At 35.8% G+C, this 26781-nt stretch overlaps 2 protein-coding genes across 2 annotated transcripts; both read right to left on the reverse strand.

The window, feature by feature from the left end:
• Positions 1-1505: 1505 nt before the first annotated feature.
• On the reverse strand, positions 1506-18373 carry LOC112015362 (nuclear pore complex protein NUP214). Its single transcript, XM_065764392.1, has 14 exons — positions 17769-18373; positions 17093-17261; positions 13333-13469; positions 12329-12441; positions 11582-11721; positions 10840-10990; positions 9610-10672; positions 9168-9320; positions 6798-6855; positions 5616-5749; positions 5406-5530; positions 4820-5165; positions 4036-4228; positions 1506-3926 (listed from the first exon to the last, which is right to left on the reverse strand). The coding sequence occupies exons 1-14, from the start codon at positions 18180-18182 to the stop codon at positions 1999-2001; spliced, it is 5124 nt and encodes a 1707-aa protein (XP_065620464.1). The 5' UTR covers positions 18183-18373; the 3' UTR covers positions 1506-1998.
• Positions 18374-22884: 4511 nt separating this feature from the next.
• On the reverse strand, positions 22885-24805 carry LOC112015368 (expansin-A10). The gene is made up of 4 exons (XM_024047772.2): positions 24698-24805; positions 24482-24614; positions 24069-24381; positions 22885-23660 (listed from the first exon to the last, which is right to left on the reverse strand). Exons 2-4 carry the CDS (start codon positions 24609-24611, stop codon positions 23357-23359), a joined length of 747 nt encoding a protein of 248 aa, XP_023903540.1. The 5' UTR covers positions 24612-24614; positions 24698-24805; the 3' UTR covers positions 22885-23356.
• Between the last annotated feature and the right edge of the window lie 1976 nt (positions 24806-26781).

Genomic DNA, 26781 nt, shown 5'->3' on the forward strand with positions numbered 1-26781 from the left:
GAGTCTCTTTTTAAATTCAGGTGTTACTTTATCTTCATATCTATCGCGTGTCTCTCCATTAACCCATAACCCATACTCTTGAGATGTTGCTATTATATGGAATTCTTATAGTCGCCAATACTTTATCTCCATATCTACCGTGTGTCTCTCCATTAACCCAGACTCTTGAAATGCCGCTATTATATGGAATTCTTATAGTCACTAATACTTTATCTCCACATCTATCATGTGTCTTTCCATTAACCCAGACTCTTGAGATGTTGCTATTATATGGAATTTTTATAGTCACCGATAGATTGCAACCTCCCTCACCTCCTTACCTCTCATTTTTTTCTATAAATTTTCAATTGTTCTCTGTTTACAAATTGATCGGTATGGCTTTCAATGCGATAGTTTCTTGAGTGTTTTTTCCGTTCTTTTGGTCATGGCTCAAGTTCGTCTACCAAAACCCAATCAAGTGAGCGCAAGAGATAGATAATGACTCTAGAGCTTGCAAACGAAACTAAAGCAGATGAGAGGTGAACATTGGTAGCCCAAGTCCAAAGGGTATAAACTGAAAATGAGTTCTGCTATTTGTATTATTCTTTTTTTTTTCTTTTTTTTATTCCCATCTCATTATTAGGAAAAAAAAAAACGTAGTTCAATTATGAGTTTTCATTATGAACGAGATTGAGTTTTCATGGTCTTAAAACTATTAAATATATATATATATATATTTTAAAATTATTTGAGTTGGGCATTTGATCATGTTTGTTATAAATTGTTTTATGGTTGCCATTCTCTAGACTGTAGGAATGTTACTCTCAATATGTTTGTTCAATGTGATGTTTTTATTTTGGTCTTTGTTTTATAGTAAGAGTACCCCCCCCCCCCCCCCCCCAAAAGATTTTTCCCAAATTTCAAAACTACCACCCTCCTCCAAAGCCAAATCTCCTCGACCCCAAAATACCAAAGCCACATCCCTAGTAGGCCTTTATTGAAAGTGATTAATTTCCTAATTCCTAAACCATCATTGGCAATAGGTATACACACCTTATCCCATCCCAACAAACGAATCTTAGAATCACCTCACAAAAAATCCCTTTGCAGCTTCTCAATTTTGTTAGCCACATGTGCATTGTCATTGTCAATTGCTTAATGCTTGGGATAGTTTAGGAAATAGATTAGGACAGAATTTTGTAGAGAAGCTGCTTAAAAGGCTTTTGTCCTGGGTTTGAAGTTTAGCACCTGCATGGCTCCCCCACGAAACCCACCCCACATTAACAAATACTCTCGAAACTCCATACTCCATGCAAACGTAGGTTCATGCTTCATACGCATTCCACATCGGTGCACATATGGGCTGCATTTGGTAGACTCAAATTAGAGCCAGGGGGCCCACAAGCCTTTGCTGTTTGATGAGCACCTTAATTACATTATATATCAGCTACTATTACGATCTCATTCTCTACGTACCAAATCCCAATAACTAAATAACTGTTACAAACTAACAATGGCAAAACAACTTTGATGAATAAATGACTTGATCTGTTCTTATTCAGACGAGCTCACTTTTCAACTATGCATGTTTTGGTCGTTCATCAATAAGAAACACTAGAGAAGTGTACATTGAACTTACTACTGATCCTACCAAACAACATGGCTAATCACCTGACTTTGCATGGTCTCCTTCGGTACAGGTACTGTCATGCAAGGAAAAAAGGGGACAACCACCGGTCACACTTAGGAGTAGCTAAATTAGTTTGACTTGCTACTTGCTACTACACTTGTGTTTAAAAATAATAAAAAAACAAAAAAACTTTAACCTATTGGAAGTTTATATCAATGTACATTATTAGGAATCTTATGACACATATCATGATAAGATCAACAGCCAATGACCCAATGAATCTATCATTTACCACTTTTAGGTGGTTGTCAAGTAACTGCCTTCATTGGAATGAGACTTTTGTGATCAAATTAAGCTTCCAACGAGTTTTTAGCCATAACCCTATAAAACTATTTTCTAATCTGTGTGAAGAGCTCCGTAGGTTTTCTAGTTCCTCCTGTGCTTCCACTGAAAGCAGAGAAACCACTTCCTTGTTGGCTGTTGAAAGCCCCAAATCCACCACCAGCTGAGGGAGCACCGGCAAATCCACCACCAGAAAATCCCCCAGACCCACCACCTGAAGCTACACTTGCAGATCCAGCAACCCCTGAAGCCACACCAGCAAACCCACCACCGGTAGATGATATACCAACAAAGCCACCACCAGTAGCAGCACTTGAAAACCCACCAGGGGAACTGGTGCCAGTGAAGCCGCCACCACCAAAACCACCGGGAGATCCAAAACCTGTACCTGGTAGACTGGTGCCAATCTGTCTTGATTGTCCAAAAGACCCAAGAACGGAACCCAGTGCTGGCTGGCCAAACCCAGTTTGAGTTGGAGCTTGAGCTGTTGTTCCAGTACTGAAACCACCAGAGAATAAACTCGAATTTGTTGGTTGAGATGGTTGTGAAGACTGGGGAGACTGGAAGCTAAAAGATGCAGGACGAAACAGCTGTCCACTAGGAACCGTCGTATCAAATGCTGAGCTCATCGGACTTGATGATGCATTACCAAATGGACCACCAAATGGATTTGATTTTGGAGCAGTTGCAGTAGGGGTTGAGCCAATACCAAATGCACCAAGGCATCCCAAACTAAGTTCTGCTGTGTTACTTGTCTCAGGAGCCTCCTCCTCCATCACATCCTCTTCTGTTTCTGCAACATCCAAACTTTCATTTTTTTCTCCAGTTGTGCTTCCAGAAGTTGGGAGTGGTGTTGGGAATAGAACACGTACAGTAGATGGCTGTGCTGGTTGAGCATTCAATGTCACATTAGGTGCAAGGTTTGCCATGTTACTGAAACTGGCCTGGCTTCCAGATGTCAGACTGGTTGAAATTTCAATTGTAGGGTCAGTTGTTACTGAAGGTTCAAGCTTCGATTCAATTTCACCTTTGGGAGGCTCAGACTGAAGAGATGATACTTGTTTACTAGCATCCTTATCTGTTTTCAAACTAGATTTGGCTGTAGGAGGTTGAAGCTCTGTTTTAGGAGACTCGGATATTGGAGTAGATAAGGGCACTGATGTTTTAGAAGCCTGCAAGGAAAAGGAGCCAGAGGAAGAGGTAATTAAAGAAGGGGAAGCTGATGATGAGGATGTTGGCACTGTTAGGATAGCATCTGCACTTGCATTAGAAGTGGTGAAAGGTCTGCTCAGGGGCATTGAAGATAAAAAGGTTGGAGTAGCTGATGAGGATTGAGGAGCTGTCATTGACTTGATCATTGGAGATGATGGAGCTGAAAGTACCAAAGATGTAGACGAAACTAGCACATTTTCACCAGGCTCACTTTTGCCTGCAGGAAACTGATATTTTCCACTCAGGGTGGGCACTGCAGAAACACCAAATGTGGAAGAGAATGGAGAGTCATAATTTTCTCCAGATTCAAAAAGTGAACTTTTTGTAGTTGAAGCCTTATCCTTAATAGTTCCAATTGTGGAAGTAAGCGTAGCTTCTTTGCTACTTGAATTAAACATTTCACTGGATTTCTTCAGCAATGACACTGTTTGTGTGGGGAACATTGTGGATATCGATGGCTTTTGATGTTGGTTAGTTTCAGACTGCACCATAGACTTGGCCTCATTTAATGGAACTGAACCAGGATTGTAAGTTTTTTCGCTGAAGGAATGTCCTATGGTGATATCGCGAGTTTCCCTCGTGCGATCTTTTCCTATTACAGGTGAAAATTCAGACGCTGACAGAAATGACAATGCTGAAACATTGTCTGTTTGCAATGTAGGAAACTTTAGCCCCACAGATGGTGATGGTGCTGGAAGCTCATTCGCCCGAGTGAATTGAATTGGGTTCTTAGAGGCTTGTTTTGTAGATGTATCCTTAATGCCTGCAGAATACACAATTCAAATAGAAGAGCAATGATCAGCCACTGTTTCTTACTAAGCTTCTAACCGTAAGTCAAAAAAACTTTGTGGTTTTCACTTGGTTTGGCTGACCTTTGTCTTGAGACGAATAGGTTGAAGGGGTTATGCGAACCAGTGGGCGCTCAGCTGCTGAAACATTAAGCGTGTGAGGGTTAAAATGCTGCTTATCCACTAGAAAGGATGACCCATTCATGCTTGCCCTGTGGTGTTCTTGCAAAAGAATCCGTTTAACAGTTGTTTTTGAAGGTTCAAACTTAGCCCAACTCTGCATGCAGGTTATCGGAAAAAACTTGTCAGTCTGATTGTTCAGCACTAATTGGTGAGAAGCAAAGATTTTCTTACACATAACTGCTTGGGAAAATTGCTAAAATTAACTTGAACTTTACCCAAGTTCGAAAATTAAGAGAAATGAGAGGATTGAGTTATCTATTCAAGAGATTCTCACCTTCATTCTACATATCCCTAAGTGCATACATCTAAATATGTCTCCCTTGATAGATAGAAAACGATACAAGAAGTATAACATTGTTAAAAGTACTAATGCTTTTCACCTGAAGAGAGATGTTTCTATTATTCTTCTTTGCAGGAAATCACCAAATACAAGCAGAATAATCTAAACAAACTCTATATATAACTAGTGACAAAACAATATGCTAGTCAATCACATCAATAACAACAGCAGATTCTTTTCGCAAATTTGGTAAAGATTTGGCCTTCAAAGTCTAACTAACATCAGCCAGACAAAGTTGAGCTCTAAAAGTGAGCATCAATTGGCAAGGAGTACAACATATAATGATTAAAGTGGCTTATTTAATTTTTTGGGAAACAAAATATAGAAACAGTCAGGAAATATTACCCGATCTAATGAGTCTCTCCTTCTCCTCACTGTTTCTGGTTCAGAACTCTTCTTAGCACTCAATTGTTTTCTCCGAGACTCATCTTTAGCAGCAGTAGAACCAGAAGAATGCAAGAGTTTCTTAGTTGAAGGGGTATCCCTAACTTTTGTTGCATCTGGAGAGCTGAATGAGGCATCATAGGGGATCCCGATTGTTTCAAACAACTCCTTTTTTACATTCTGTTGTTTTACAGGTGCTCCTATATTTAGAACTGCCATTTGTTTTGACAGACATTCAGAAAGTTGCTCAGCAGCTGCTAATTGTGAACTCATTGTGCTGTGTAAACTATGCAAGGACGGAGTCTGTCTGCAACAAGAATGTGTCGCTTAGGCAAAAATTAGAAATTAATCCACTTAGGTTCAGAGAGCTAAAACTAAATAGCCTTGTGAATTTACCCTGCTATTGGCATCCTCAAAGTATACAATATATTGATCGATGTGAAGATGGCCATTCTTTAGTTGGAAGTAAAATTTGGAATTTACATTGAAGTAGGATGATATCAATTGTATTTCCTAAACAAAAGACAACAAATTGCATTTATCATACCTTGAAGGCCTAAATTTACTCTGTTGAGCTCTCCAACCTACATGAGATCCACTTTTTTCACTAAATTTATTGAGTTCAAGGTTGTTGAAATGCCTTTCCAATTCAATTAATTGATTGGTCAAATCCTGGGACAGGGAGAAAGATACAAAATTTTATTGAAAACTCAGGAAGTAAACGTCTATGTCTAGTGTAAAATAACTGAAAGGTTACCTGACTCATTTGTAATATATGACGACGCTTCATCTCATGTTCAGAACTCAACTTCTGGCGATTCCAGAGGTCCCAATGTCGGCTATCAGAAGCTTGCTTAACAATGCCTTCCATGTATATTTTCCTTGCCAAAACTGAGTCAGTCAGACAATTATCAGTAAGTTAAATCAATTTGTAACAAACAAGAGAAATTTAGGTATTGAGATATTATGGGACGATGTTGTCTTCAAATTACATCAATGGTGCTGAATGGAAGGGAAAGTGCCACACAAATTAAAAGTTAAACAGGACATTCATTTCGAAATAGAGGTAGGTCTCTACTACCTCATAAAACCTATGGGAGGAAATATAGTTTATCTAAAGATAATAAAATATCACATAGAATTAACTCAGTTCTTAAAAGAAACTGTAAAAATGATTATAGAGTAATAATTGTAAAGGGCCTAATGTATCTGGAACTCATTGAACATCAACGCGGAAGTCATAAGGAATTTCAAGCACACTGGTGCAGACCGATCAATTACCAAGAACTTAATAGGTATAGCTAGTTGTCCACCTTCATCTCTTCTCCCCAGAGCAAAGTCCACCTCAGGCCTTCTCAACTCTGATACTATGGGAAACCTTATTTAAGGTTTCAGAGAAACCACTTCCTTGACAGTGTGTTGTAATTTTTGAACTTTATGACACATTCCTTATCTTTTTTCACATCTTGACAATGTTTTTGACATACTCCTTTCCAAGTAATTCCATTTTAATACACTACCATCATTATTCCATATCACAATTTTCAAGAACCATAATTTCATCTCTAACACAAGCTTCCACACAATTTATCTGAGTGCTAGAGAAAATATTACAGCACTGTAATACAACCGCATTAGATGCACTTGTACTGTTAGGAGATAGTGAGAACCTTAGATTTGACCATGCTAGGACCCCTCTTTTTCTTTTTCTTTTTTTAATTGGTAATTACAATCTCCCAATGGATCTTGAATTCATGATCTCACCCTCCACATTACTTTACAAGAGGAAGAGATGCCATTTGAGCTAGAGCTTATTGCCAGGACCCCTCTAGTTGATGTTATAACAATATCTAATATATCTCTCTTCAGGTTCCGAAATCAATAAAAAATAAATAAAATACTGCTAATTCCAATGATGCATTTTCCAACAGAACAATACCTTGTACAGTTTTATCAAGAAGATTTTGGATCTCACCAAGTCGTTCATCCATTATGCTCTAAAAAGTCCAGAGAAAACCAAAATTCAAATATCAGTGACAGAATTTCAGAATTACAGCAACAGAAAGCATATATGTTATACCAAAAGGGAAATTATCTAAAATTCAAACAAGTTGAATATAAATATTTTTTATTGTAAGTTACACACGAACAAAATTATATAGCTAATAATCTGCCAAATATGAACAGCTCTACGAACAATGTACTACAAACACAAGGAAAATGTTCACTGTGATATGTACAGTCAGACAACTGGAAGAAGAGTTTGTGTGAAACAATACCATCAAGAGCAAAACAAATGAAAAGGAAAATTATTCTATTCAGCAAAGCCCTAATCCAATTTTTTTTTTTTTTTTTTTTAAGTCAGCAAAGCCCTGATCCAACTACCAGAAGTCAGCAAAGAAGTTTGCTTCAATGATTACCAATTCACCAACTCATGTAAACTCATACCCATTTTGAGAGAAACCAATAATTTACCACCACAACTGACAACTTGATCATTTGTAAAGTGTCCTCATTCCAGTTGTAGTATGAGACAAATATTTTGAGATATTTCCAGCTGGTTATGAGACAAATATTTAGGAAGGAACTATACTTGCAATCTTTTGCTTAATACATGAATCGCATGTAGAATGCCTTTACATACCAGTTCTAGGAGATTCTTTACCTAATAAAATTATTTTTACTTGTTAGGTTCTGACTGACCTTTGGGTTGTATGTTAAAAAAATTTGTAGGGTTTTTTTTTTGGGTGTGTGTGGCTAGGTCTTTGGAGAAGCATCTTTACAGAAAGATGCTACTCTTATCAAACTCCCTCACCAGCTTCACTTTATTATTTTCAATTTCACTGGGGTTTAATACAAGTTAAAATTAGAAGTGTCGAGGAATCTTTTAGCAAAGTGAAATATGTGCATTTCTCTTGTAAATGGTAACAAGGGATTCAGAGAAATCCCAGATTAACAGCTGAAGATTGCCAACTAGCAACTCCACCTTTGGAATTATAGCTTCAACACACAGCTTAGAAACCCCAGCAAAACACACTTTGTTCAGTTGTAACTGCCTAGATATCACAACAGCCCATCTAAAAGCTTCTGCATCTGCAACTTCAGGTTCTGTATTTAGAAACAACCTTCTGCTTCCCTTTCTAAGGCCTTATTCTTTAAAAATAAATCCTCATGACAAGTAAGATTCTAAAAATCAATTTAGGCTTGTCTTCTAAACGCATCCATCTTGAGGTTGGCAAATGCAATATTGGAGAGAGTATTTAGAAAACTCTAAAAAGCATTGGCTATCTAGTGAATCTAATACAGCAAAAGACAGAGAGTCTAGTTTCTCATAACCAAAATGATGCGGGAAACCATCTTGTTTCCCAGGTTCAGATAATATATGAAAGACTGAGAGACAGTTAACACGGACAAGCTTCTAGAGCTGCTTTATTAACTTAAACGGGGGGGATGTAATAGAAATTAGAGTCATACATATCCACATTGACTGACTCTTACACACACACGTATGTGTTTTCTAAATTCCATCCTCTCTCATCGACAGTCTGATTAAGAGCATTTGGCATTCCCAAGTTCCCTTTAAAGCCAATGTTCAGCAAAAATTTTAACACATACAAGTACTTTTTACTTCATCTAGTCCCTTGTCTAATGATTTCCACAATCTCCTAGATTCGCTAGATCCAAAGGGACCTTTATTGTTGTAAGACTTTTAGCTCTGCTTAAAGTAACTATTTTTTTTATACTAGAATTTTTTTTTTTTTTTTTTTTTGAAAAGGGGGGTTTAAGTTACTTTGAGGTTTTTTCCTAAAATCATTCCCAAGTAATTGTTTTTAGGTTTGGGCTGACTTTTATTAGGCCACTGCCATCTCACTTTATCTTGCAAAAGCTATCTCCCTTGAGGTCTAATCGAAACAACAAGACTGAAGAATTTTTCCTCTCCCATTATATTCCACTTAAAAAATATGTTTGGTTTCACCTACAGAAAGAGAAGGGAAAGGATAAGCAAAAGGAAAGAAAAATATTTTCCCTTGGGTGTGTTTGGATATAGGGAGGAATGGAAAGAAAAAAAGAACAGATATATATCCTTTTTTTGTTTTGCAAATGGAAGGGAAAGGGAAAATGTATGTTTTTACCTTTATGCCCTTATATGTATACACATCTAGTTGACATATTTCTATACTTTTTTTTTTTAGTTTGCAAATATAAAAATAGGAATAGAAAAGATATGTCTTTTGTATTTATTAGATTTTAAATGAAAAAACATTTTACGATCTCACCTACCAAAATTGAGTCAAATATGAAACACTACCTTCCATATTCCGCATTTCTCACAAAGTGTCCTCATGCCTTCCTCCAATGCTTCAACGGAACTTTTCTGATTGATGGTGCAGGCGTCCCTGAAACCACCCTCGGCTTCTATAGATTCCAAAAGTGTATCAAGCTCTTTGGTCAGCTCGTTTATCTGGAGTGAAGAGAAAAAAGGAACAGTAAGAGGAATTGGGTCTTCCAAGGGGTGATAGAAAAATAAATTAGACTTGAGAATAAGACTATTATCCCAAAACTTTTTAAAAAGTTAGCACGGATGTCCTATCATACTTGTGAACATATTAGCATAGCATAATCAACCTTTAACTCAGTCATAGCTGGGACAGCATTTGTGTTAGTCTTAAAAAATGCTACCCCCTAAAGCTAACTCTCAACTCTTACTCAAATTCTAGTCAAATTTGAAAGAAATAAGACATGTACATTACATTTCCAAATTGTTTTGATGAGTTTGGTTCAGAATTCGGCATGGCTGACGGGGGCTGAGTCCTGTAATTTTCCTTGGAAGGATGTACATTATGGTTGCCATACTTTCCCAAAGCAAACTTTTCCTGTGAAGACGTTTGTAAGCTATGAACAGAGGGTGATGATTCAATATTCCCTGCCCCTACTGAAGTTCTCTGTCCCCCAATATGAACTGGTCTACCAGAAGAATTTACTGAAGTTGATGTACCAGTGGAATCCTTTAAATGAAAAGGTTTAACAGCTAGGCCTCCAGAAACATTTGAAGCACCATAAGAAAGGCCAGAGTTTTCAGTTCGGTTGCCTTGAATAGAACCTGAAGGAAAAAGTGAGGATCTTGCATTACTGTCTTTTGCAAAGACAAAATTTCCACTTGACCGTGACTGAGATGAAGCACTCTGTAAGCTAGTTGATCTAATATTTCCTAGAAATTCCTCGCTTGTCCCAACACTATTTGATAAATTCTTATGATCTGATTGCCCAGGGATATCAGCTGGACTATTTACTCCAAAAGCAGGGTTAGATCCAATTTTTTGAGTTCCAGTCTTGCTTAAGTCACTAACCATGTTAAAAGAATCTTTATTAGATGATTGGTCTAATTTTGTGCTTTGCTGGCTGGAAGGCTGTATTGGTTGACCATCTGTGTCTTGGAACAGCTTTGTAACAGGGACAGTTTGTTGTCTATCAGCTTCAAAGGACAATGAATTTAGCTGGGATTCAACTTTCCGGTTCTTCAATAAACTGTCATTAAAGGATACTGGACTGGCAACAACCGCAGACACTGAATCAGAAGGCTTTGGATCAGTTCTCTTAAAAATCTCACCAACTCCTTTCATGTTAAGTTCCTTTTCGGTCCCCTCCTGGAACCGAAAACCCAAAGACACATGCTCTGATTCTGGTTTGTCCAATCCAAGTGAAGATTTGGATAGATCACATTGTACAGATACTACTGCATGAGTATCCACTACCTCATCTTCCTCCTCAGAAGGGGCAGAAATAACCTCAGGTGGAACTGCAGTTTCTCTAGTACTACATAAAAACTTAATTTAATGTGGAATATAGACAAACATTGCACAGAAATTGTTGAAACAATGCCACTTAAAGGTACTTAGAGACCAACATGTATGATAACAAATGAGCCTCATGATAACTAACACTAAGGGAGATGTGAAACACATCACATCACAGAGAACTACCTGGCCACATGGAACACGACAAGCTTTCCTTCCGGAGTAAGGCATAGAAGAATGCAATATGGTGAGAGCCCTATGCGTTGGATTTTGACTTTCTCATAGAGTGAAACTTTGTCGACACGAAGCCCCAGGATCAAATTATCATCACCATTATCTGAAACAATGTCCGTATGAGCAAACTTAAATTAAATAATGATAACGCAGTCCTGAAACAAACATAAATAAAGTCAATCCAATAAATAACCAACAAGACACAAAAAGCCCATGAATACACACATCTGTGCATGTGTGTGTAATTGTGCATGATTATTTGTGTGTGAGTATAAGAGAGAGAAGAAAGACGGAGAAGTAGCAAGGCACTTGAAGAAACTGGGTTAGCAAGCCATTTATGCTAGTAAATATCAGTACAAAAATCCTAATCATAGATGCAATAATCAGTCATTTAAACACTATGATGAGGGCCATGGAGTAGACACATTAGCTCAGAAAAACAATGGCCTTTGAAGTAGCAGCAACCGAATGTTTATGTAGGATCTTCAAGTAATCTAGCATTTTAGAGGATAAATAGAAGACTTTGGGGGTTCCTAAAGAATTAGAAAGGCAACTCAAATTTCCTAGTAGAAAGTGAATTTTTATGTAATGGATATACAACTAAATATGACAGATTAATAGTTCCTAATTGGAAAAAAGAATCATGTAAAATGAAATAATCACTTTATCCATTTGCTCTTAGTCTAAAATACACCTTGAAGCCCAATCTTCGGTTTCCATTTTTCTCGTTCAATATCAATAAATGCAACTTCATTGAGCTCATCACCTAGTGACCAGCTAAGAAAAACAATAAGCGTCTCTGTATTCTTCCTGTTAGCAGTAATTGCGAGCTCACTGTTCTAACATACAAATGTAAAAGTTAGCCATCACCGTTCCGAGATAGAATAATATGGTAATATTACAATTGATATAAATGAATACTCATTAGAAAGTAATAAAAATATTTGTAGCGTATAAAATTGTGAATAAAGAACGTAAAGGAAAGAAAATTTAAGCAAATGGTCAATTTTGATAAATTGAGATGTAAAAAGGTACTCAGAAACAATATGAACCAAAGTGCTCAGCCTATGGTTGGGAAATGGGCAAATACCCCAGTCCATTACTTTTTTCAGTTAAATCCAACAGAAACACAACGATTAAAAATGCAATCCAAGAAAATAACAATGCAATCTTCAACCTTTTCTCTTCCTTGTGGTGTATGACTAATAGCTTCTTGAAAAGATTCCATTGGATTTAACTGAATTTAACTGAAAAAGTAACGGATTTGAGGTATTTGCTCATTTTCCAAACATAGAGGGGGAAAATTGGCTTGTTTCAAAGATAAGGGGGGAAATTGTGAACTACCCCAAACATAGAGGGGGGAAAGTACTTTTTCCCCCTAATTCTAAATGTCAAATAGTAAAAAAAAAAAAACTTCAGATATGAAATTAACAACACATACCATTGTTCTAAATAGCTCAAGAATAAGTGCGGTCCATTTCCAAAGGGTAAAATGTCATCATAAAAACCTTCAAACAAATAATTGAAGGATAGTACAACTGGCTCAAAAGAAGCCTACAAGAAAGATTTCACAAAATCAATGTTCATAACAACAGTTGATACTTTCTAAGAAAATACAATACATTTGCAAAACTACTATTATCATGTAGCACCATGACGAGTTGGGGACCCCACAATTTGCAGTCCCTGAACATTTTAGTGCATGAGATTTTTCTCAATAGTGGCATGCGAACAAGGTTGCCCTGTTAGTGCCCTAATTCTATTACTTGTATTATAAGATAGTCTTTGGGGGTTGAAAACTTGATTGGCCCATTATAAATCATGAATAGGTAAAAAAGTTGATCACAAAATCAAAAAAATCCTTCAACTTCAAATTTTGCTAGAGAAGACATCTGTGAGATTCCAGCAGTCATGGACATGGCAATGTAAACATAAATCAAAAGAATAAACTTGAACTACCACAAATGGCATTAAACTCAATGATCCTAATTACCACCTCCCCAACACCCTCTTGCCATGGAGAAAAGGGTAGTTGGGGGGGGGGGGGGGGGGTTTTGCAGCCCTACCCTTGGCATCCATAAGAAAGGTATACCATGCTGAACTTTAGAGCTAGGTACTGCCTCCACCACAACATGAGTTTAGATAAATTTCAACCCAAGAATGATTTTCATTATTATCTAATCCAACTTTTTTTTAAATGGAAATTATTTAATCCAACTTGAAAGACAAACATATTTGAGTGTATCTCTACTTTCGCAAACAATGAATTTGGCCACTATATTGGCCCTTACAGCAACCCAATTGCAATGAACAAAAGCTTAAGCAGCAGAAAGGAAATACGCATGACTAACTCATCTAATATTAAAATAAATAAAAACAAAAAAACAAAACAAAACAAATCTTAAAATAAAATTTTTGGTCAGTATCCAGAAACAAGTTACTAACATCAGTAATTTTGCCATCTTTGTTTCTGATAACTTGGACAATGTAATTTTCCTCTTGGCCATCTGCAGTAAGTCGAAAGCATCCTAGAATAATGCAATCTGGACGAAGCCACCTGATAGAATCCACTGGTGCAAATATTCAAGATATATTTTAGTTTCAGTGCTCAAATAATGTTTAAAAAAATTAAAGAAAAATGTCAAATAAGATAAAAAGGAAGAAGAAGAACGGCAATATTTTAACAAGAGACTTTAAAATTAAGCATCAGACAATAAGCTTAGATTAAATGGAAAGTGGAAGCTCTTCCCACCATAAAGAAAGAGGAGGAGAGTGAGGTCCTGGTTTCGATAGAAAAATTGAGCGTGTTATGTTCATCAACAACTGAACTTACACAGCAAACAAAACCTTTAAACAACAACTAACCTGAGGAATAATCAAGGGAACTACATATTAATTCCAAGTTTTTGATAAATGTTTAGTATAAACTCATACCAGCTCCAAACCCTTATCCATCACTTNGGGGAAGGGGGTAATGGGGGGGGGGGGGGGGGGTGGAGATAGTTTTGCAGCCCTACCCTTGACATCCTTAAGAAAGGTATACCACGCTGAACTTATAGAGCTAGGTACTGCCTCCACCACAACATGAGTGTAGATAAATTTCAACCCAAGAATAATTTTCATTATTATCTAATCCAACTTTTTTTTTAATGGAAATTATTTAATCCAACTTGAAAGACAAACATATTTGAGTGTATCTCTACTTTCGCAAACAATGAATTTGGCCACTATATTGGCCCTTACAGCAACCCAATTGTAATGAACAAAAGCTTAAGCAGCAGAAAGGAAATACACATGGTTAACTCATCTTATATTTATTTTTAAAAAAAAAAAAAACTTAAAATAAAATTTTTGGTCTGTATCCAGAAACAAGTTACTAACATCAGTAATTTTGCCATCTTTGTTTCTGATAACTTGGACAATGTAATTTTCCTCTTGGCCATCTGCAGTAAGTCGAAAGCATCCTAGAATAATGCAATCTGGACGAACCCACCTGATAGAATCCACTGGTGCAATTATTCAAGATATATTTTAGTTTCAGTGCTTAATAATGTTAAAAAAAATTAAAGAAAAATATCAAATAAGATAAAAAGGAAGAAGTAGAACGGCCATATTTTAACAAGAGACTTTAAAATTAAGCATCAGACAATAAACTTAGATTAAATGGAAAGTGGAAACTCTTCCCACCATAAAGAATGAGGAGGAGAGTGAGGTCCTGGTTTCGATAGAAAAATTGAGCATGTTATGTTCATCAACAACTGAAGTTACACAGCAAACAAAACCTTTAAACAACTAACCTGAGGAATAATCAAGGCAACTACATATTAATTCCGAGTTTTTGATAAATCTCTAGTACAAACTCATACCAGCTCCAAACCCTTATCCATCACTTAGCTTTGTTTAAGAACACCCTCAACACTAAGGCAGAAGCACTGTTCCATTCACCCACATGTGAAGAATGGCCATACTTTAACAAGAGACATCAAAATTAAGCATCAGCCAATGAGATTAAATGGAAAGTGGAACCTCTTCCCACCATAAAGAAAGGGGAGGAGAGCGTGGTCATGGTTTTGATAGAAAAATTAAGCATGCTATGTTCATCAACAACTGAAGTTACACAGCAAACAAAACCTTTAAACAACAACTAACCTGAGGAATAATCTAGGCAACTACATACTAATTCTGAGTTTTTGATAAATCACTAGTATAAACTCATACTAGCTCCAAACCCTCATTAATCACTCAGCTTTGTTTAGGAACACCCTCACCACTAAGGCAGAACCATTTTTCCATCCACTTACATGCGAACTCAGCTCTAAAGATTTAAGGGTTTATCCAATTCCGCAAGCACGCAAGAATCAAAGGAAATTTCTAAGCTACATTTAGTTTGAAAAAGAAAAGTAAGAAAAATCAAGTTTGCATGCAGAGTTTGACTAAAAATGGAGAAAAAAAAAATCAATCAGCAATCTGCAGAACAAAATGTATTGATAATGCAATTCAGGTAATGGATCTTATTCTCCACGTTTTGTAATCAATTTCCCAAGAATTAGTCCACTTGTTTTGCCACCTTTGACAAATGCCAACCATCAAAGTTTACATGCTACAAAATTAAAAGAATAAGACATGTATATGCAAGGAATTCTGATAAGGCATAAACTACAAGGACATTCTTGTCACTGTATAAACTGAACAAAAAAAAATACAGAAATAATAACTGAATCAGAAAGAGGGGGGGGGGGGGGGGGGGGGGGGGGAAAGGGGAGCTATAAATCAATGCCCCTAAAGATGAGAATTTTTCAGTTTTAATATGGAGCACAGCTTTAATGTAAAGATTGGACAACAATTTGTTACTTGTTCATTTGGTAACTGATGTATCCAGAGGTTTCTTTAAAGTTCAAAAGGTATTGGGATAGGTGATTCCCAGTGCTGTGCTGTGGGAAAAGTGTCATATTGACTAGTGTAGAAAATGCAATGAAGTACAGAGGTGAGGTCTCTTAAAATGCTGAGGCCCTAGGATGATAGCTATCACTCATGTCCAGCATTGAAATTACATTTCCCAGGAAATCATTGATTGGTTCCAGATATATCCCAAAATTTCTAAGATTAGCAATATATAAGATGTCTATGAGGACCATTTTACATACAAAATACGGGCTCTCTTTTGGATACCCCTTAAAAAAGCAACGCTACTAAGTGCCTATTCATTATCATTGGTAAAAACAAAGAGCACTCTTCCAATAAATCTTGCTCTAACACTTAAAAGGAGCAAACACACTCCAACAAGAAATATCACAAAACAATAGATAATACTTCAAATTATATTTTGACTTAATGCTACTACACAGGTGAGCCTGGCAGCCTACTTGACCATGGAAGAGTTTTGCACATTACCTTCAATAATGTGGTGAGTTTGGTGTCTTGTTGGAGTAATTGGTTGGGAAAATATGCTTCAAACGTATGGAATATGGTTCCTGGGTGTTTGATATGGGTTGTTTGGTTGGAAAGGAACCGGCGCTCTTTTGAGGATCTGGAGAGAACGCTTGATCAGCTACAAGCGCTCAGCCAAAATACTCTTTTTGAATGGGCTAAGTGCTGGGGTTATTCAAACTGTTCTTCTGCTGTGGAGTTCTTTTCTACCCTTAGTAGTGCCACTTAAGTTGTTCCTCTTATTTTGTTTTCTGTTGTTTTGTTTGCTGTTGTTTTGTGTTCACCATCATGAACACTTGTAATGGCTGTTTGCGTTTTTATTGTTGAATATAAGTCATATTACTTATCAAAAAAAAATGTTGATATGAAAACCATATAAATCATCAACGGCTTTTAGATTTAACCTTTAGTAGGCAGGCATAATTTTATATTGCATGTCAGTTTTAAGTGGTAGATATTATACAAACTTTCGGTAGGCAGACTTTGTGTCACTGCTCTTGTCTTGCCTATCCCATTTTCAAAGGGGGAAAAAACTATTCATAACAAATTAACAATAATAATTAAAAAACAACAAAAACAAAAAACAAAAAACAAAACTTTTGTTCTTGCAGATTACATTAAAATAATGAAAGCCGTAGCAACATAATAGCACTCCCATGATAATAATGTAACTTATTCGTTAGAGAGACAAAGATGCAAGTGTTTGTCTGACAGAGTAATTACTGAAAACTGTACGTGAACCATATCAGAGAATTAAAGTCAATTAAATATCACATACCAGCATCAACATTATCCATTACTTCTTTAAATGGCCCATCCACGGCTCCATGATATAACTTCCCAGAATTCGAAAGAACAACATAAGAATTTTCTGACTTTTTTCTCCATCTGAAGTCTTTTACAAAGCTCGTTTCATCAACAGAGCAAGAGAAAGATGGTTCAACTTCCTGCATAATGGGCAGTGGAAATGAAAATTGACAAAAATATAATTTTCAGTTCAGTTGACAACGCGATGAATACCATAGCATACGGCACTGAGAATAACAATCTTAAATACAAATTGAAGTAAACAAGTGCATTTAGATGGAACCCCAAGAGGCATTCTAAAACATACAACATAAACCAAGCCTTAGTCCCAAAAATTTTCGGTCAGCTATGAATCCTTCTAGTTAGCGCTCGTTCTATTGAGCAAAAGGTACAGTTCCTTAGGTGAAGGTAGTACCTTAGGTTCCCCAATTGAATTCAAACACATGGCTACATTGACCAATGCAACTCAAACTAAAAAAAAAAAGGAGAATCAAATTCAATGAAGTTATTCTATCAGAAGTCATGCTCTCTGTTATTTTTTTCATTCCGTTAACTCAAATCACCTCGCGCTTTCTCACCAGTGCATTATCGGAAACAATAAGATGTAATTTAGGCATGTAAGTGTTAAGGAATTTGAAGCGAATTACCTGATTGAGAAGCGCAGAAACGGAGAAGAAGTGGATATGAGAAGCAACAGAGGCAGCGAGGGTTGAATTATCGGTGGAGAGAGCCAAGATGTGAACCTTGCCAATCGGAACATCAACGATGCTCAATTCCTGAATGGAAGAAGGAGAGGACTTGGCGGAATCGATAGCGTCCTTGGTTCTGGCGACGCAGAATCCATCGGAGTGCGCGACGAAGATGAGGCGGTGGTGTTCGGAGACGGCGAGTGGCTGAGAGGGAAGGGCTTGGAGATCGAAAATGGGGTCGGAGTCGGAGGGTTTGATTGGGAGGGGTTCGCCGATTTGATCGAAGTAGAAGTCGGTGTTGTTGACGCATTCGCCTTCAACTTCGTCTTGTAATTCTATCATTTTGGTATTGATCTCATCGATGGAGACCATTGCAGTTGAAGAACCCTAGCTAAGCTAAGCTAGCAGAGAAAGGAGAGTGTGAGAGAGAGAGAGGGTTTTGGGATTTGGGCGGGAAGAGTGAGTGACGAGTGACCTAAAACTCGCTCCACTTAGCGTCATTGCTACGAATTACTAAACTCGGTGCATTATTATTACGCTACCATTATGAAAAATGCAAGCTCAGGAAATTAGGAAAAAAAATGTTTGTGAAAAAAGTAGTTACTATTTCTTTTGGATATTTCAAGGTCCATGTCACTAATTGAAATTTTGAAATGGATGAAATTACAACATTAGAAATGGTGTCAAATATTAGAGATCTAAATCAACAATTTTAAAAATTAAAGGTTAAAATCAAAATTACTATAAATATTTAGTATTTTAATCAAGTTATCAATATTTAATATAGGTATAGTGGTGGTGAATAGAGTTATAGGTGTGGTAATAGCATGGGGGTTACGGTGTGGTTACATTGGTGGTCGCCATGGTGGTACTTGATGGTAGCGGTGTTTTGGAGTGATTTATTTGGTTGTGACGATGTTAAAGTTGGAGGATTGAAAGTATTTGTGTTTTTCATCATGCGTATATTTGGTAGAGAGGATGGAAAAAATGAAAAATAGAGAGTAAATTACAATTATGTCTTTATCATTAAAAGTATAGTAATAAAAAATGTAAGGATAATTTTATATTTTCTTCTCAATGTCATTTTGTCTTTCCAATTTAGAAGGAAAGAAAACAGGTCTGGGTAAAAAACTTCATCCACATCCCCATTTTCTTTTCATTTCCTTTTCACTCAAACCAAACAATAAAAAAATCAAGAATAAAGTGTGTTTCTCAAAATTAAAAATTAAAAATAGAAAAAGAAAAAAAAAAAAAAGACTAGAGAGTGTAAATGCTAAAATGACATAAAACAATTCTACATGACTTGTTTTGGACATTCTGGCATTTTACCCCCCCCCCTTTTTTTTTAATTGGCAATATGAAAAAAAAAAAAAAAAAAAGACTAGAGAGTGTAAATGCTAAAATGACATAAAACAATTCTACATGACTTGTTTTGGACATTCTGGCATTTTACCCCCCCCCCTTTTTTTTTAATTGGCAATATGCCCCTGTTTCAAAACTATATAGGTTCGTGCCCCTGTTTTGATACTCGATGACCCTAAAATCGAGTTACTTAAAGTACTCGATTGGTTTCAAATCGAGTTATACCCGATCAAACTTTTTTAAAAAAAAAAAATTGCATAAAACTCGAGTACATGGAAATTAAGTTCCAAAATGCCACTATAGGGCTTAAAAACGTCGCTATAGGGCCACCGAACCTAGTATTCACTCACTTATAAAAAAAAATTTCCAGAAAAACGCCACTATAGGTATTAAAAAACGCCGCTATAGGGCCACTGAATCTGGTATTCACACTTAAAATTTTTTTTCCAGAAAAACGCTACTATAGGGATTAAAAAACACTGCTATAGGGCCATTGAACCTGGAATTGACAGTTACAAAATTTTTTTTTACAGAAAAACGCCGCTATAGGGCTAAAAACGTCACTATAGGGCTTAAAAATGCCGCTATAGGACCGCTGAAATTGGTATCTTATAAAAAATTTACATGAAACTCGACTTCCTAGAGGTCGAGTTCTATGCAAATATATATATATATATATATATTTTGAGTTTGATTGGGCATAACTTGACTTTAAACCAATCGAGTTTTGCGTTGAAACTCGATTTTAGGGTAATCGAGTATCGAAACAGGGGCATATGCCTATATAGTTTCAAAACAGGGGCATATTGCTAAATTTTTTAAAAATTAAGGGCAAAAGGCCAGAATGTCCGACTTGTTTTTCATTGACCGTGTATAACATTTGTTATTGGATAACATGAGATCAAAAATGAAAATTAGTGCACTTTACCTCGCTAATGGACTGGTTATTATCACAACTAGTTGCAGGTCTACACAATGCATGAGGCATTTACAATTTTTTGTATCGATATATATATATATATATATGTGTGTGTGTGTGTGTGTGTTCAATAAAAGTTTGTGCTTCTTCCAACCACATAACAAGAGTCTTCAACATAAAAAGCTACTTTGTATGGCATTGTTTTATCATATTAACTAGTTTGACTGATTATATGAAAATATATATGATCATTATTGTTAGAGAACGGAGAGGGCAATAAATTTATTTACAGATGAATTTCTGCCATGGTATGTTAAATAATTTATATATACATTATAAGATGAGCTTCGCAATCTTCATATGAAATAGAATTCTATTGAATAAATTATACATTACAAGACTGTAGATTATGATACTAAATTTAATACCATAATCTTCAAATTTCTTACCCCTATACCAAAAAAAAAAAAAAAACCTCAATTGGACTTTAAATTCAAATTATATATATCATATCAAAACTCTAAAATTGTATAGTTCACTCAAAAGTTAAAACAATAATATCATCTAGGGGGAACATAAACAAAAATAATAAATAATACCACAAATCATTAAATTAAACAATTAAAAATAATAATATTACTTTTTGTCTTTTGGACCGAAGTGGACCAATTGGACCGAATGGACCAAAAGAGCCAAATTGGACCAAAAGGACCGAGGTAGACTAAAAGAACCTAATTGGACAGAAGGACCGAAGTGGACTGAAAGGACCGAATTGGACCGAAGGACCGAAGTAGAATGAAAGAACCGAAAGGACCGGAGTGGACTGAATGGACTGAAATGACCAAAGTGGACTGAATGGACCGAAGTGGACCGAAAGGACCGACGTAGACTGAATAGACCGACATAGACTGAATTGGACCAAAATAGACCGAAATGACCAAAGTAGACTGAATGGACCAAAATGGACTGAATGTGCCAAATTTAAAGGCACTTATCACTAACAATCGTAAACATTAATTTAGGTAAGGAAAATTTACACGTGTACATACCATTTTTTTTTTTTTGAAGTTATATAAATTTATTGATGTACTGTAAAAAGGATTGAAAAGAAAGCGTTACAATAGATATTTTTTTTTTAAAAAATCTGGAAGGTAATTTTTCATATTTTTTAGTAGTCATTACAAAGCATTGAAAGTACTAAAATATTTCCCAATTAAAGCTTCGCCTTGCATGCAAAATTGTTTTGCTAATAGGATGTCAACAGCTTCATGGCCTAGTCATAAATTATGGTAAAATGGAGTTGTGTGGATTCATATATCAGCATATTTCAAGCACCCATATAGCCCAAGTAACCATTTATAGCCTATAATTCATTATCCTATCTAGTTGTCGTGGCCATACACCGTTGTGAAATAGAGAGGCAATGAATTGAATAAGAATAATGAAGAAAAAAAGTGTGCAAGGAGTTCTTTCTAAATTAAAGTAGGCGAACATATAAAATAAAGTACATGTAAAGTTAAAATCGTCCAACATATTATTAGGAAAAAAAATGTTTAAGATGAATGCGTAAATCAATCGGTTAATATATTTAATATTATCAAAAAATTAGAGGAACAAATTAATAAAAAAAATGGTGATGTGGGCGATGATGTGGAGTGCTCGAAATACTACTCTTCAACTTTTAAATATTATATAGATTGAAGTTCCATCTAATATCTAATATTAAACAGTTCACTTGTTACTTGTGAGGCTCACAATGCTATAATTTCTAACAATAAGTATAAAGTCACAATGTTTTTCAATTATTGACATGTTTTTTGACTCATTGTTGTTCCAATTACATAAGTTATGTATTATATTATTATTATTGCTAAATTTCTAAGGGTCATGCTAACAAAGGGCATTCGTTAATAATCCAATTTAAGAAAGTTTTAATACCACTTTTATGAGAAATGAAAAAAGTCGTCAAAATATTAATTACTTTTTTTTTCTATAAAAACTTTCTTTAAATAAATTATTAACCAGTGTCCTAAAACTCTCGTTAATAGTTCTCAATTTCTAAATACAAAAAGATAAGAACGCAGCAAAGGCGTAAGATAAAAGAGCTGGAAATGGAAGGCATCATCTAGGGGAATATTATATAGGGAGGGAACTCATTGAGGCTCCCAAGAATATTATTATAGAAAATTCAGAAGCCCTAATTGAGGCACTTGAATTAAGAGTGGCACGTGAATTTGCGGTCAGAAGCGTGGAGCTAAGGCACTAGGTGGGATCTCCAAGTGCGGAGAGTGCTGTGCTGTCATTAATACTTGCATTATCTTCAAGAACAGCGTGAAAGTTTGATTGTTTAAAGTCACATTACCAAGACATTTTTTTTTTTTTTTTTGAGAATCATTACCAAGACATTGGTTTCACAAATCTAACTTCTTGTAATTTATATCCAACTACCAAATTAACTTGTTACATGCACTTGGCAAACTTCTTCTTTTCCAAATATTAATGCAAGTTCTCCTTGGATTTAGCATTGTACATGCCTTCATATTTTAGCCTGTAAGTTGCAAATTATTGCGGATGCAAATTGCAGTGAACTTGTACATGAAAGAAATATATTTTCATCCATAAACATACAAGAAAATTAAAACACATTCTGTTTCCATTAACACACTCCAAATACTTATTTTCTATATATATATATATATATATAATAAAGGACATATTTCAGCTGACAAGCTGTTTACAAGCTTTCAATCGCTCACTCAATGCATTAAGCAGAAAAAAGTTAGCTTTGCAGTATCCCAACAACAAACAATCTCATTGTCTCACCTCAAGTCATCAGATAACAAACAAAAGCAAATCTTTGGGCGGGTGACAAGCCAAGTTCACCTCAGCCAAAATGATGCCCCAATAGTCACACAGTACAATTAACACATTAAGTTAAAAAAGGAAAAATAAAAGAAATATATAAACTTACTAGAGGCATTCTACACTAGTACAGTGTGTAGATACCCTCCGTAGACAGAGGACCTTTAATAGAGAGTGCCATGCATTTTCACTGCTACAAAAGGCCAAAAGCATAGTCACTTGGACAAAGTCCAAGGAGAGCTATTTCAAAAAAAGCCCCCCTTGATACTAGAATACCATATATACCTTATATAGTAGTATAATTAAAAAAGAAAAGAGTAGAGAAGAAAGTCACACTAAAGTTAGAGGTAATAGGCTTAATTTGGAGGTGTGTTTTTGATTAGCAGTGGTTGAGTTGGCTGAATCAGAACTGGCTTCCAGCGTAGGTTTGGCCAAAAGACCAGTTGGGAGGAGCCACATCGATGGAGACCACAGTACGTCCATCACTAGTTGTGACCTTGACAGAGAGGGCTTGACCATTGAGATATGAGTTACTCTGCCAGTTCTGACCCCAGTTCCGGGACATGGCCTGCCAACCGGTGTTAGAGCCTTTAATAGACACAGCAGTAACATCACCAGCTCCACCCACATTGGTTATGAGAACAAGATTGAAGTATGAGTGTCCATTGATTGTGAACCTGATCCCACCACTCTTTTTGCAAGCAACCCTATATAATAAATCACAATAAAATCAATACAAGTTAGAATATAATAAAACACATAAATGGATACATTGGTGTCCCTTTCTTTGTTTCTCCTTACATAAAGTCAACACCACCCTAAAAGAATTTTTAAAAAAAATTAGAGATAACTTTATTAGAATATATAACATCTTTTTCATAACTTATTGAGATGACAAGGTTTTATTGATAAGACTAAGACAAAACATATTTTATAACTGTTAATATGACTTGATGTGATTAATGTATATATAAACAAATCATATCAACAGTTATGAAAAATATTGTCCTCAACACTATTTCTCAATGCAACAGTTATGAAAAAGAAAATGTGAGAAAATATATGTATTTTAGAGTTACTGTAAATGGTTTCCATTGCAAAGATGGTATGCTTACCTTCTGTACTGAACTGGGACAATTCCTGCTTTGTACTGAGCAATGTGTTGGAAAACAGGCTGAGCAAGATCGAAGTGCTGCTGGGGAGGATTACACCAGCCTCCAGCGTCATTAGCTTGAGCATAGTTTGGTGGACAGAAGTTAGTTGCAGTGACGATAATGGAGCCTGGTAAACACCAATTTTTGTCATTCTCGCACTTAATCTCAAAACAGGCTCCACAGCTCAACCCACTGTTGAAAAGAGCAGTACTCAATGCAGCTGTGTTTGTCCCATACCCCTGGCTGTAAAGATTCCCATAGCCACAAGCCCCACCTGCATGACCCAAAATTATTTAAGACCATTGAAGATCTCTCACTATACAACATCTTACAACTTTCATTTTCTTGCTTTTCTCATAATATCAAATACTTACCCATTGTCCCAGAAGCATCACTACCTCCATAGAAAGTAGCATGTGCACTTGTCCACCCACTTCCATCGCCCTCCACAGTCTTCAACATGATCATGAGAAGGGCTACTATGGTACATTTAAGGAAATCCATTTCCTGTTCAAAGAAGGAAAAGAAATAAATTAAATGAGAGGACCCATTTGAGATTTTAACAATTAATAGAGGAGACAAGGCCTTACAGTGGTCAAAGAAGTAAATGCAGCAAGCCGGGGACAAGAGAGAGGAAACTAACTAGCTAGTGAGAGAGTATATTGACAATGGTACAAGGAATGGAGAATGGACTTGTTTATATAGATGCGTATACGGTGCAGGTGGAAGATAAAAATATAAGAATATGTCGAAAAAATTTGACATTAGAAAAATGGGAGAGAATAGAATCTTAACAACCAACTGAAACTGAAACAGTTAAAATAACCAAATACAGAATTATAGTATAAGAAAAGAATCCACTTTGTAATAAATTTCAAATTGCTCCTGGCCTGCCTATTTTTGCGGTCTAAGTGGACCTTTGACCATCATTTTTGAAAACCAAGAATCCTTGGGAATGCATATAGTTATGTTTTAATAAAAATTCTATGTTCTAGTAATCAAGAGTCCAACGTAACTTGAGGTCTCATGTTCAAATCCCAATGGGTGAAACGTGAGGATTTTTTCCTGCACTAGTGTAAGGGTACTAGCTTTCTCGTGAGGTTAAGGTAAGGTCTATTGTCACCCCAGACAGTAGTAGTTATGGCTCAATCTAATATTTTTTATCGGGTGAGTGCCTCAATAGTTACGTCTATGGGATTTGCCATAATGGTCACCCCGCTCACTTATCTTTTTTATCAAAAAAAAAAAAGTTGACAACATTTTTTAAACTTTTTTTTTTATATATTTTTATCCCTTATAAAGTAACTAAAATTGAAAAAGAAAATAAAAAAAGACATGATATATTATTATTGGTGGAACATAAGAGTGAAATACTAAAACTTTATGTTCTCGTTAACATTGAGATTATAGTTCCACTGGCTCTTGTCAAAATATAGACTGTTGGATGACCTAATCTTAATGTATATATATAGGGAGAATCATATCTGTAATGTTGTATGTTAATCTAAAGTAGACTGAATTTATTCTTTTCCTCGTAAAATTCCAAACTCCATTGCTTCGCCTTCTACAATATTTACGCAGCAAGCAGGAAAGTGCATTATTGAATAGTAGTATTTGCACTAGCTAGGTCCTTTTGCAAGAGCTTGCGCATACTAGCTGAGAAAGTTAATTGTCCCCTGCTACTTATTTTAAACTTCATTTAATAGCTAGGTAACCTGATCAACTGAAGATCATAAAAATAGATGCTCGCATACACTTTTCTTTAAATGGACCATATTGAAAAACATCTGCAAGTGGACAACACATAGTTCGGTGACTAGGGAAGTCTTTTTGGCCTGTTATTCTTCGATTCCTTTCAAGAGGAAGAAGTTGGAATACCATTTATTCCTTTTTATTTTCCTTTACTTATACACAAGAGCAAATTTTTGAAAAATTATAATATGAAATGACCAATACAACACTAGTATGACATAGGAACAATATAGATAAAACACTGGTCTAGCACCCTAAGGTGTTGATTGGGATAAAATAGGGATGATAGAAAATAGGAAAGAGATAAGTGAAGAGAAACTGATTTTATATGTATGTTTGATTGGAGTGAAGGGGAGGATGAAAAATTGGTGAGCTCAGGTGTTTTTTCCCCCTCGCACACCAAAATTCTATCTCTCTAATGTAGGGAGAAAATAGAAGAGAGATGAATAGTTGCCGTCAATAATTGAACTACTCATTGTTGGTTGCTTTTCTTTTTCTTTTTTTTGCTTTCCCTGGGCATGATACAGGTTTGTGAGCTTTTTTTTTTTTTTTTTTTGAGCATGAATCAGGTTGTGGGTTCTTTCTTTTGTTTTGCTCTTCTTATTTTCTTATTTTCTTCTCTCTCTCTCTCTCTCTTTTTTTGGTTTAACTAGATGTGATTTTTTTTTTTTTTTACTTTTTCTTTTTTGGGCATGATTTTTCCTTTTTAATAATTTTGGGTGATTGTCTCTTTTCTTTTTTTTTGGTCATGTTTTTGTTTTAATTGGACATCATTTTTTAACAATATTATATGATTACATTTATACCAATTCATTTTTTCCATCCCTTCACTTTTTCACCCTTAACTAAACAAAAATAAGGAAAACTAAAATATGTTCTACCTTTCTACTTTTTTATCTCTCCAACCAAACAAAAATGAAGT

The sequence above is a fragment of the Quercus suber genome, unplaced genomic scaffold, assembly GCF_002906115.3.
Source record: "Quercus suber isolate HL8 unplaced genomic scaffold, Cork oak 2.0 scaffold_555, whole genome shotgun sequence".
NCBI classification, from domain to species: Eukaryota; Viridiplantae; Streptophyta; class Magnoliopsida; order Fagales; family Fagaceae; genus Quercus; species Quercus suber.

Coding starts and splice junctions, on each gene's coding strand:
- LOC112015362 (XM_065764392.1), bottom strand. CDS start 18,182: ATGGTCTCCATCGATGAGATCAATACCAAAATGATAGAATTACAAGAC. Junction 9,321..9,609: donor CATCAAAACAATTTGGAAAT/GTAATGTACATG, acceptor TCTTCACTCCAG/ATAAACGAGCTGACCAAAGA. Junction 6,856..9,167: donor AGAAATGCGGAATATGGAAG/GTAGTGTTTCAT, acceptor TGGACTTTTTAG/AGCATAATGGATGAACGACT.
- LOC112015368 (XM_024047772.2), bottom strand. CDS start 24,611: ATGGATTTCCTTAAATGTACCATAGTAGCCCTTCTCATGATCATGTTG. Junction 24,382..24,481: donor TGATGCTTCTGGGACAATGG/GTAAGTATTTGA, acceptor TGGGTCATGCAG/GTGGGGCTTGTGGCTATGGG. Junction 23,661..24,068: donor GTCCCAGTTCAGTACAGAAG/GTAAGCATACCA, acceptor TTTATTATATAG/GGTTGCTTGCAAAAAGAGTG.